General features: G+C 39.1%; 1 protein-coding gene across 1 annotated transcript in view; it reads right to left on the bottom strand.

Annotated features, from left to right (window-relative positions):
• Window positions 1–13381, bottom strand: part of LOC103605230 (calcium uptake protein 2, mitochondrial-like) — a gene marked incomplete at its 3' end in the record, with an annotated part of 94100 nt that overhangs the window by 45076 nt on the left and 35643 nt on the right. The window contains exon 4 of the mRNA XM_008589815.1: window positions 2163–2304. Within this exon, the coding sequence (XP_008588037.1) occupies window positions 2163–2304 (142 nt within the window). The remainder of the gene's footprint in view (window positions 1–2162; window positions 2305–13381) is intronic.

The following is a 13381-nucleotide window of genomic DNA, read 5'->3' as shown; positions in this document are numbered from 1 at the left end:
AAAGGGGGGGGGGGGGGTGAGGAAGTATCGTAGGGTCCTATGATCAGCTCTCCATCTTTCTGTCAGACTGTGCCCTTCAAAAGCGTTTCTCAGTTTTTTTTTTTTAAATCCCTTAGGTTAGACAAGAAGGCTAGAGGAGCTGGAGCTGGGAATTTCCATTCCCCCAGGTTGATTGGGCTCTGGTAAAATAGTCTCCTTTTTGTGCAGGCCTTTGTTAAGGAGAATGGAATGCTCTGGTAGTATTTAAAAATGGCTACTTTCCCCTCCCTCTGAGAAAAGGAGGAGAGAATTTTTCTTAGATCTTCACTGTGAGAACGTGGTAGGGCTCGAGGTGGGGCCTCTCTACCACTAAGTCTTCGGAGTTTTTACCTCTCAAGACAGCCCACACTCAGATTCTAGCAGTTAGTCAATTACCCTTTAAAGTATTCCTGCCTGATGCTGGCTCCAGTGATGGGTTCTGGGCAGTTTCTGCTCTGGGTAAGCTCTGATTCTCTGCATCTGCTTGCATCTAGCTTTCAGGTCAGTGTGTGCCCTGTGCCCCCAATTCTCTGATGGATATAAGAGAAGTTGTTGTTGATTTTCCATTTTTCAGTTTTTTTTTTTTGCTATGAGGACAGAAGTGATGACGTCCAAGTTCTTTCTGTGTCAAAGATGCTACACTACTTAAAGAAATCTTTTGGCATCTCTTTGATTATTTACGTAGTGAACTTACTCCATTAATGTAGGTAGATATTTTTAAGATTTTAAATACATACTGCCAACCTTCTCTCCAAAGGAGATGTACTAAAATAACCTAAACATATTTTTACCGTTTTATTTTCCTGCTCACAAACCTTCAGTTACCTCATTGATTCAAGATGAATTCCACCCATCCCTGCTAAATACACATTCCTCTGGTGTTTGGATAGGGTCACTAAAATCTTTTGTACAATTTGGCCCTTATTTGTTGTTCAAATTGATCTCTCCCTACTGCCCAAAGTGGTCCTCTGGTTCCAGTACCTTGTTAACTCACTGTCCCTAGATATGCCATGATCGTTCATTTTGTTTTTGTTCAAGTCATCCCTCAATGTTTATAATGCCTTACCAAGTCCCCTTAGCCTTTTCCAATTCCGTATGTTCTTCTCTGACTGCCCACCTTGCCCTCACCCATTTCAGATATTGGATATACAGATGGACCCTGACTTAATGATTTTTCAACTTTACAATGGCATGAAAATGATAGGCATTCAGTAAAAACCGTACTTCAAGTACCCACACAGCCATTCTGTTTTGCACTTTCAGTACAGTATTCAACACATTACATAAGATATTAAACACTTTATTATAAAATAGGCTTTGTGTTAAATGATTTTGCCCAACTGTAGGTTAATGTAAGTGTTCTGAGCACATTTAAGGTAGGCTAGGCTAAGCTATGATGTTCAGTAGGTTAGGTGTACTAAATGCAATAATTTCAGGATATTTTTAACTTATGATGGGTTTACCAGGAAATAACCCCACTGTTCATAAGCATCTGTACAGCTATTTATTTATAAGGTATACTCCAGTGCACCTTTGCAGGTGTCAGGAAGCCAAGAAGTTTTTAGACTACTTCTGCAATATGGCCACAGAGGATGAGGCCAAATACAATCTCCACAAAGTGAAAGGGTCTGGTTTAAGTAATGGAACTGAGAATCTCTGACATCATTTGGAATAACTGTGAGTTGGCTGTTTATGAAATAAAATTATATAATTACAGTTTTTGAATTTTTTCTTCTGATTATGTTTTTCAGGATTTTCTACCTATTGCATCATGACTCCATTAAGTGACTCTCCTAACTTCCCTAATTTAGTTTCACTTTTTTGCCCAATTTAAAACATCAATACCACCAAAAACTAATATCCTGGACAAATTATTAATAATGTACTTAATGGCATTTAAAAATTTACCTATTTTTACCCTCTGTCACTTTAGAAAATCCTATCTACAAAACAACTATTTCTATGATACATACACATAAAAGTTAACTACACTTGTGTCACAAAGAATGAAAAGTCTAATAATAAGTAAATGCATGGTACAAAGAATGATAATTAAAATGAAGAAAAGCTGTTACCAGTTTTGAAAAACAGCGTTTTCAGCCCTAAAGTTTGATTTTGAAAAAATTAAAACAATAAAAACTCACGTTCCATTTGCTCAAACATGACTGCGAAGAGGAAGTCTCGTGGTGTCATATAATATTCTCCTTCATGTTCCAGTGAAGAAAACTGCATAAAGCGCCATTTACGAAGAGACAGTTTCCCTATCATTCCATGGTCAACATTTTTCTAAAGGAAAAAGAAATTGCAATTTAGCATTTTTTTCAGAATTATTCCCAAACTCAAGCTACTTGTAGAATAATCTTTAAAGAGCAATTTTCATGTTTAGGTTTGACAACCCCCAAACTTTTAAATTATTCACTTAACAAATATTTGCTGACTGCCTACTATGCACTTTTAGGCACTGAAGTTACATTCCAGAAAGGGAGAATGACAATTAATGAACAAATGTATAAAATAAGTATAATGGTGATAAGTGTTATGGAGAAATATAGAGCAGGATAAGAAGGTGATAAGGGGTAGTGCTTTAGACAGAATAGTCAGGGAAGGTCTTTCTGAAGAGGTGGCACTTGGCTAGATGAAGTGAAGTTAGCTAGTCATGAGCGTCTCTGGAGGAAGAGCATTCTAAGCAAGAACGAAGCCCATGAGGAGGGAATAAGCTTAGTGTGCTCAAGGAACAGCAGGAAGGCCTATGTCAGTAGACAGAATGAAGAAAGAAGAGAGTGGTAGGAGATCAGAGTGAGAGGCAGGTAGCAGATCACATAAAGTTGTGCTTTTATAAAAATAAAATATATCATATCTGATATGGATTGTAATGTGTCCCCCAACTTTTAAGTCACTTAAGCTAATCCATATTTTAACTATTGAGAGGGTGGGATATCCTATTATGGCAATTGATAGGTGGGGCCTTTAAGAGCTGATTAGATTCTGAGAGCCATGCCTAGTGAATGGATTCATAACGGTGGTCATGGGCATGGTTCTGAGGGCTTTAAAAGGAGAGCAAGTGAGAGTCTCTCTTTATCTGCTTCTGCCATCTCGCAATGTGATACCCTGTGTCACTGAAGCCACCACCTAGGAAGACCCTCACAGATGTGTTCCCTGGACTTTGGACTTCCTGGCCTCCGAAATGTAAGAAATAAATTTTATTTTCTTATAAATTACCCAGTTTCAGGTATTTTGTTATAAAGCAACAGAAATGGACTAATACAATATCTGATAAATAATTCCACTTTCAGAAATATAAGTGAGAGAACAACAGGTAGAAAGTGCTAAAAGAACAAGGATGGTGATGGAGTTTGGATGTGTTGTCCCCTCCAAAACTCATGTGGAAATTTGATCTCCAGTGTGGCAGTGTTGGAAACTGATTGAGTCATGGGGGCAGATCCCTCATGAATTATTAATGCTCTCCCAGGGGGAGGGGGGATTAATGAGTGAGTTCTTGCTCTATTAGTTCCCATGAGAGCTCGCTGCTTAAAAAGACCCTGGCACCTGCTCTCTCTCTCTCTCTTGCTTCCTCTCGCCATGTGATCTGCTTATACCCTCTGGCTGCCTGCCACTTTCCGCCATGAGTAGAAGCAGCCTGAGGCCCATGCCAGATGCAGCTGTCCCAGAATCGTAAGCCAAATAAACCTCTTTTCCTTTATAAATTACCCAGTCTCAGATAATTCTGTTATAGCAACACAAAACGGACTATACGGATGGGTAAAATACTGTTCGTATAAGAGTATGCATCTCAGGCAGCAGGACCTAGAAATTGACCAACTGTCAATAGAGATAATATTGAAATCTTTATTGTTAACTTTTCATTGAGCACTTACTATGAGCTTGGCACTATTTACATAGATATTTAGATAATACTCACAATACCTCAGATACCATGTGGATATGGAAACTGAGAAGCAAATGGCAGAGCCAGGCTAAAAAACCAGGTCTGTCCAATTCAAAGGGTTTCAATCTCTTGACTACCACTCTGTCCTCTTACACATGACTTGGCATGTAGACTACTATGAACTTGGCAGACTGGAGGAAGATGACAGAGCAGCTAACACAGACACCTATATGTTGATGCAGGAATCCTGACTCAAGAATATATTATCTGTGAAATCCAATTCCAGGCTTTCCCCCTGGGCTGTTTTCCTAAGGCACTGCTCTAACTTGGACCACAACATACTCCCTGGATACATCATCTACTTCTCACACTTAGTACTGACCCTGACACACAAGTGATGTTCAGTGACTGCTGACTTGAATTGAAATGGAAAAAGTATGAATTCCAGTTGCTCAAACCTCTCCAAATTCAAAGCTGTCAACAGTCTCTTTTTGGCTGATCTCAGTTCTCTAATATATTTCCCTGAGCAGCTAGTTTTACACCTCTTTTATGTTTTGTACAGTGCCTACCAGAATACTGGATATATACAGAATACTCAATAATGTTGCAATGATCTGCACCCTTATTTTCTCTATATCATTCCTTTTCTTCCCCCTTAAATTACTACTATAAAGATAATACAAGGGGCATGTTTAAATTCTATGAGTCCATACTCATCTAGTAATCAGAAAACTGAATTTTATTAATACTTCTGAACATTTTACACGAGGCATATACATACACACATAGTAAAATATCAATATCTATACACAGCAACAGATACATATTTTATTTAACAAATTGTTATTGAGCATATATTGGAAAGCAGTGGTAAGTAAGGTAAAAATTAATTCCTAACAGAAAGTACTAAGTGCTTTGGCAGTGAACTTATAGAGAGTATATGGCTGGGATGGGGAACAGAGGGTAGGTAAAAGTATTCTCAGTAAAGGTATTAGCATTTGCAAAGTCCTAGATATGAGAGTGAATACAGCATATTAGAAGAACTGAAAGAAGTTGAACAAGAGCATATATATTATTAGTTTAGAGAACTTTTATATTTATTATATAGTAATCCCCCCTTATCTGTGGGGGATACATTCCAATACCCCCAGTGGATACCTGAAAATGTGGATGCTATAGAACCCTATATATATGAGGGGTTTTCAAAAGTTCATGGAAGGATTCATGTTATCTTTTTTTTTAATTTGGTGGCTGGCTCGTTTGGGATTCAAACCTGTGACCTTGGTATTGTACTGTTGCACTCTAACCAACTGAGCTAATTGGCCAGCCTGTATTATCCTTAATTCAATTTTTCCACAAACTGGTTCTGGTCAAGATGGTAGAATAGACAGTCCCCAGTGTCACTCTCTTCCACAAATCAACCAATTTACAAATATGAGAAAGCAACAACAGCCAAGCTGGGGCTGCTAGAGCTCAGGGGAAGAAGAGGAGAGACCTGTGGAGTTCATGAAGGCAGGAGAAGCCATGACAAGAAGGAAAGGACTGTTCTGTTTTGAGCCCCAGCAGCTTCAAGGCTGGAGCTGGTGAGTGCATGGAGCAAGAGCTGGCAAAAGCTGCAGCTGTGCCCTTCCTATGAAGTTGCTTGGAGGCAGCAGGGGAAATGAGGGCTGTGGTGGCCCTTATGCCAGCAAGACCACTAACAGGGTTCCCGTGGACCCACACAGGAGCAAGGAGCCACAACAACAGAAAAAAGAGCCATGCAGAGGCCGGTGAGTGGGGGACATGCAAGGGACTGGCACACTGCCCGTCCCATGGGAAGTGTTTTGAGTGCTGGCAGTGGGGGAGATGTCAGGGGAACACTGGGGCACAGCATGGACAGCTGATATGCCCTCCAATCAGCACAGGCCCACTCAGAGTTGACTGGTCAGGAATATAGAACTGCAGGGGGTGGAGTTTGATGAAAAGTCTCAGGCTCAGACCAGAGTTTCCATACAACTCAGGTGTACTGCACCTCATAAGACCTGGAAATACAATACAAGGTCAACCATTAAAACCTGAGCTACACAAAAAGCCTTCCCCAGGGAGTGAGCAGCAAAGCAGTAATTTAGCTCAACTACAGGGCTCAAGTGCTGGTTCCCACAGGAAGTTCCCCCATTTTAGAAGTAAGCAAAGGGCAACAAATTAGTTTCAGTGTAGAGTTTAAGTAGTGAGAACAGCAAATAATCCAACACAAAACTGAAAGAAAAAACAAAGTACCCACAGACCAGAGACAAAGTTTGACATTAACTAGTAAAGGTCTCACATCACCGAAGAACACCTATAAAACTTAGAAGGACGAGAAGCCCCCTGGGCTACCAAGCCAGGGAGGAGGAGGAGGGCCAGGGGCCTGAGCTATGCCCCCTGACACCTGCAACCAGCCCAGCAATGACCACCGAGCTGCCACTGGAAGCCGCCTGGTCTCTCCTGCAGGAATGAGGGGGGGTGTCATAGGCCTCAACCACACTCCTTCTCCTTCCTCCTTTCCCTACCCTATTTTCCTCCCTCTCTCCCCTCCTCCCCAACTGCTCCGTAAAATCTTAGAATGTAAAAAGTAATAATATTAATAAATAAATTTAAAAACAAATAGCAGAGAGAATCTGAGGAGAGAACCAGACAGATGGCAGCATGAGAAGAACTCAGCCTGATATTTCTGGCTTTGAAGATGAAAGAAGAGAGTCATGAGCCAAGGAGTGCAGGCGCTCTCTATATACTGGAAAAGGCAAAGAAACAGATTTTCCCCTAGAGCCTTCAGAAAGGAACACAGACAGCCCTGCCAACACCTTGATCCTAGTCCAGTGAGATCTGTGTCACACTTCTGATCTATAGGACTAGAAGATAATAAATTTGTGCTGTTTTAAGCCACTACGTTTGTGATAATTTGGCAAAAGAGCAGTAGAAAATTAATACATATGGTATGTGAGTTATACGTAAATAAAGCTGTTTAAAAGATGAAAAAAAATTTTTTTCACAAATTTTTTGAAGTAGCACCCAACTGTTTTTTCCTATACCTGCATACCTACAATAAAGTTTAATTTATAAATAAGGCAGAGATTAACAATAACTAGTAATAAAATAGAACAATTATAATAGTATACTGTAATAAAAGTTATGTGAATGTGTTCTCTCTCTCAAAATTGGGGGGGAGATTAATGAAATTAAATAATCTATACAGAAAATATATTTTCAAATCCTTAAATAAATGTTGGCTCTTTTATACTTCCTAATATCTAAGTTGTTCATGATTGGTTTAAAAAAATACTTTACGGGCTGGCCCGGTGGCGCACTGCTACAGTGCACCGCTTGGGAGTAAGGCGGCGCTCCCACCGAGGGTTCGGATCCCACATACAGACCAGTTCCCGCTCACTGGCTGAACACTGCTACAGTGCGCCGCTTGGGAGTAAGGCGGCGCTCCCACCGAGGGTTCGGATCCCACATACAGACCGGTTCCCGCTCACTGGCTCGAGGGTTCGGATCCCACATACAGACCAGTTCCCGCTCACTGGCTGAGCGAGGTGCGGGCGCAACACTGAGGGTTGCGATCCGTTGCCGGACACGAAAAAAGACAAAAAAAATAAAAAATAAAAATAAAATAAAATAAAATAAAAAAATACTTTACCAACAACTTAATCCTTTTGTATAAATTAACAAATTCTTCTTTCCAAACCTCAACCAACTGTAAAGGATCAACTACTGATTGATCCCTCTCCTCTACCGGTCTTCTAACAGGATGGACCATTAATTCTATGTTTCTTCCGGTTTTCATTTTGTCCTCTACCTTGTAGCACTCTTAGTCTTTCCTGGTCCTAACTAATATCCAACCTCACAAGAAGTAAAAACACAAACCTCCCACTCTTACAGCAAGACATGAAAACTATTTTCAAAGAAATCCTATTTTTTTTCTTCTAGGAGATTTAGACCCTATAAATTCCTCTATCTCATGGTTACCATTTTCCAATATGTCTATAACTTGCAAAGGATTAACATTTCTGAAGAGTCTTGAGTCCATGATTCAAGGAAGTACCATTTTATTGAGTTGGATGGTTGACCGGGTTGTTTGTCATCTCTTTCAATTTTGGTTAAATACTCTCTCTAGTGAACAAGAAAAGGCAGAGGAGGTGAAACTAAAGCTCTCTTTAATAGGATGGTTTCTGAGCTGGAAGCTGTCATGAAATTGAAGACCATGAATTTAGAAGGTCGCTTATGCACAAATGACCTCTGAATTTGTCCCACTACCATGACACTCTCCAGCAACAGATGGTGTGTATAAAACTGTCCAACAATCCTATCAACATCTGCCCAATTCAATTTGGTATGGCAACTTTTCATTCCTGCTACTCCATGCTATAAATAAATCTACTTTACTACCCACAAACTCCTATTGCCAGCAATAATATCTCTGCTTTTCCTAATCCTCTCCACTACCTCTCACACTCTGCTTACTGAGTACACAGCTATGACTTGGAGGTCATCACCACTGCAGATTCTAATCCTACCACTTCCCTTACAAAATATACAGTGGAAACCCCCAAGTCACCATCTATTACTAGACTCTTTCCTTCCATCCTCTCCCCCATACCCTCTAAAGTAAACACTTAATTGAGCACCTACTAATTTATGGACACTGTAGGAAGAGACAGAACACATATATATCAAGGGGGCAATTGTACAGTTGTAAATACTAACAATAATAGCTAATGTTTATTAAGTATGTAGTATACGCAAGGCAGGGTGCTAACATCTTTATATACATGTTCTCATTCAATCCTCACAATGCCCCTAATAGTAGACACCATTTTTATCATCTCATTTTACAAAAGAAGAAACTAATGTTTGTCAAGGTTTTTTTTTTTTTTTTCTTTTTTTTTTCTTTTTGTCTTTTTCTGTGTCCGGCAACGGATCGCAACCCTCAGTGTCGCCCCTCATTTTACAAAAGAAGAAACTAATGTTTGTCAAGGTTTTTTTTTTTTTTTTTTCTTTTTTTTCTTTTTGTCTTTTTCTGTGTCCGGCAACGGATCGCAACCCTCAGTGTCGCCCCCGTACCGGACCGGGACCAGCAACGGGATCGCAACCCTCGGCGTTGCTCCCGTGCCTCGCTCAGCCAGTGAGCGGGAACCGGTCTGTATGTGGGATCCGAACCCTCGGCGGGAGCGCCGCCGCGCTTCCCAAGCGGCGCACCACAGCAGTGCGCCACCGGGCCGGCCCAAATGTTTGTCAAGGTTAACCAGCTTGCCTAGATTAACACAGCAAGTAAGTGACAGCATAGGCAGTATGACATAAACTCCAGTCTCAACCACTATCCTATATTAGCTCCTGTAAGAATTACATAAATTAGGAAAATAGAAACAGCAGAAAGCAGTGTGAGTAATGATAGTTGAAGTTTTCACGAAAAGAGCAGAATGTAAACTAGGGTCTAGAGAATAAATAACAAAGAACAGAACTATAATTAGTCATCCTTTAAACCCTGGGCTAAGTGTTATCTATTTCCTAAATGGAATGTATTACTTCCCTAGTTCAACAAAATTTAAAGCAAATAGGATGTACTGAATATTTTCTTTGTTACAAGAAAATTTATATAGAGGAAAGAAAGTGTTGTTCTGAAATTACCAGAGCCTTTCTAATTCTAAGTTGATGAACCAACACAGTTTTATTTAGGTCATCTTTATCATACAGTAGTTGAACGTTAAAAGTACATTTTAAAGAATCACTAGCATAATCAGTAAGTATCACATATTTATTCTTTTTTTTTTCTTCCTTTTTGTCTTTTTTACTGACTGGTAACAGGATCGCAACCCTTGGTGTCGCGCCCGTACCGGGGACCGGCAACGGGATCGCAACCCTCAGTGTTGCGCCCGCACTGCGCTCAGCCAGTGAGCGGGAACCGGTCTCCACATGGGATCCGAACCCTCAATGGGAGCGCCGCCGCGCTCCCAAGCGGTGCACTCTCCAGTGCGCCACCGGGCCGGCCCCACATATTTATTCTTACTTCATAGAATTTGGAAGATTAATTTGCCAAGGCCATTTAAAATCCTTTATTCATCTGCCAGGCTTACCTTTCTTTACTTCATTCTTACATATTTTGATCAAATCTCAGATTTCCTGAATGGATTTAATGGTCAAGAACGCCATAATCAACCACAATAGTATTCCTAAGAAGAAAAAGATGGCTTTATAATGTAATGTCCAGGAATGCAGCACAATAAAAACCAAGTTGTCTGTTTTTTGTCTAATTTTTCAACTAGACTGTAAACCTTGAAGCATAAATTTCACCTGTTTTACTGTACCGTGCTAAGCATTTAGGCTGGTGCCTCGTACATGGTGGGAATATAATTAATTTATAACATAGAATTATAAGAGTTAAAAGGGGCCTAGAGATCATCTGGTCCAATAGCTCCGTGCAAGGGACCAGAAGTCAGATCTTTTGAGTCTCATACCATGCTTGGCTAACTAGTTTGCTTGTTAACCACTTCTAATAAATAGTGGGAGCAAGTGACTAATGTCCAAATGCTACTAATAATTTATGGTCTACGATAACGCATGCCAAATTATCTTTCATTACCCTGAATAATTAAAAGCAGTTTCCAACAAACCTTTGGTGGAAAATATAAACTATTTCCTATCCTGCTCTTTTCCTTTCTTTCTTCATTTCTCCCTTCCTTTCACTTGTATGCTTTTCCTGTTCACATGTGTGCATGCTCTCTCTCTTTTCCCATTTTCCTTTGTTTCTCTCCCTCCTTCCCTCCTACATTTCAGGTGGCTTTTTGTTGTTGTTGCTGCTTTTTCATATTACTTGAACTAACCACATTGTTTTGGGTACTCGTTTTCTTTTCTCTAATCTCTGCCTTCTCTTTCTCACTGTGATCTATTTGTTGTAGGCTGGGCTTGGTAAACTGAGCTAAGGCAAAGAAAATGGCTTGCAGACTTAAGTAAGTACAGTTAGATTATCAATTTGAATGGAGAAGACAAGGACGCATAAGAAAAGTCAAAATATAAAAGTTATATCTGAGAGTAACAATGCAAGTACAAATGTTTAGCTTAGTATTATAACATATTAGGCAGTGAAAAAATTCATTAATTCATTCTCAAACACTTGAAAAGCTGTTATGTGTCACTGTTCTGGGGATGTATAGATGGATAGTGTGAGGTCTCTGCTTTCAGGAGCTTACAAAATGGAGTGTTGGACAGCACAGAAACAGTTAAGAGCACTAGCTCTAGAGTCATAGTGCTAGGAATTCCAGTTCTGTCACTTACTAGGTATGTGACCTTGGACCAATTATCTCTCTGCACCTCAGCTGACTCATATGAAAAACTGGAATCAAACTGCCTAGATTTAAATCCCAGCTCTGTCAATTGAGCAAGTTATACTACTCTTCAGTTAACTGATCTGTAAAATGGAGAAAGTAATAGTATCTACCCCAAGGGGTTGTTCAATTTTCTTTTCATTTTTTAAATGAGCATTTAATGAAATAATACACATAAAACCCTTAGCATAATGCCCAGCACATATTAAGTACTCTAAGGAGGTTAGCTATTACTATTACAATCATCATAATTTCAACAAATGCTCTAATGGAAACACATTTTTAAAAAAGTCCATGAGAAGACACAGAGGACCAACTTACTGCCTTGCAGACTTAAGAAAGGCATCACCTAGCAGGAGACATTTGAACTGAATCTCAAAGGATGAGTAGTTGTTAGCCACGACAGGGAACAACAGTGGAGCAAACTATACTAAAGTTAGCTGTGAGATTTGGATAGCCAGATCCATGGTGTAGAGGATCTTTGGGCTATATGATAAAAATGGACAGAAGAAGAGAACAGCAAACATACTATACTGCAAAGACCATCATGGATTTTGATATTTTCTTTTGTTAATTTACACAAAAGACACCATATGTGTAAGACACTGAAGCCTACATTGAAATATAAAAATAGGATATCTCATACCATGATTCAGCACTTACTCTTAAATTCATATCAATCTAATGAACTTGGTTATTTAGTTTCAAAACTCCAGTATATTAAAAACACTAAACTATAAATGCTAGAGTCAAAGACGTTAATGGCAGAAGGGAGATCTAATAGCCTGACAGTGAGGCAGGAAAGAAAAATAATACAAAACAGACAAGGCTGCAATAGTCTGGACCAATCAATGTTATAACCAATCAACAACCCCTAGGTCTATTCATGCTGATGACCTTCAGTCACTGAGAAACAAATTATGTAGATAATATTCTGTTCAAAATGTAGGAAAATGTGAAATGTAGTTTAGCTTTTTTAAAATGTAAATCTTTCATAAGAAAAAAAGTTTTCTTTCTTACAAGGGTAATTTTAGTTACACGGAAGATTCACTTACATGGCACACCTCATATTCCACTGACACAATATAAATTCAGCATTACTGTCTGATTTACTATACATCTAAAGTACTTTGTGGAATGTATGTTCTATAAAAATACCAGCACTATATTTATGTAAACTGAAAATGATTAGAGCTGTGATTGAAAACAGGATGTCTCTGAGAAAAGTACAAGTAGACCCAGTTTGGGGTTGTCAAAAATACTGTCACATGTCAAATTAAATTAGACCACAAGATGCAAATGCTTTCACCTTTCCAATAATAGTAACATAGACTTTTTAAAGAGCTTACTGTTAGTTCATTCTTAGTGATAACAAAGCATCACTTTCAGGAAAAGCATCTATATGAATAACAATTCAGTTTGATGATACACAGGTTTGGAGATTTCAGGACATCAAGAGAGATGTGACCGTTATTTCCCAGAGCTAAACTAATTCCTTACGAAGATAAAAAGTATCATAAGGCAGACCATAATTTTAAGCAATTTATTTAGGTTATAAATTTCAGTATAAACGTTGCCGTTCATGTCTAAAATCCTTAGTACAGAGGATTGTTTCAAGTCTATGGAGAGAATATGAGTACTGGAGGAAGTTGGAATCTCCAGGTATTATAGGATCTGCTGCTTTAACAAAGTTTTAATCTTTTTTATTCTTTTGGATTTTGGTTTTTACTCTCAATTTATGTAAAAATCCACCTGGAAATATAATCTGGGAAGTTCCTTTGTCTATGCTAGTTTTCTCAAAAAAAAAAAAAAACAAAAAAAGTATAGCATATATTCCTAACTCAATAAAATCATTTTAAAAATCTACAAATTGATGAGAAAGTGGTAAGAGAAAGCTCTTAAAACCTCCTTCCCAATGTGACAAAAAGCCAAAAAGAAGTAAACACAGCCATGCTGAAGCAAGCTCCTAACCTCCCACTTTAAATTCATTCTAGAGGACCTTCTGGATACTGAAAATCTGGACTAAACTGTAAGACAACACCAGGACTGAAAACCAGTTTCTTCTTCCAGAGAGAACAGCATGGTGTAGTGGAACAAGAAGTGAAATTCTGAACCACCTCCTTGGTTAGGGCCACCATGC

This window comes from Galeopterus variegatus, unplaced genomic scaffold, assembly GCF_000696425.1.
Source record: "Galeopterus variegatus unplaced genomic scaffold, G_variegatus-3.0.2 Scaffold5664, whole genome shotgun sequence".
Taxonomy (NCBI): Eukaryota; Metazoa; Chordata; class Mammalia; order Dermoptera; family Cynocephalidae; genus Galeopterus; species Galeopterus variegatus.
This window is presented reverse-complemented; position numbering and strand designations above follow the sequence as displayed.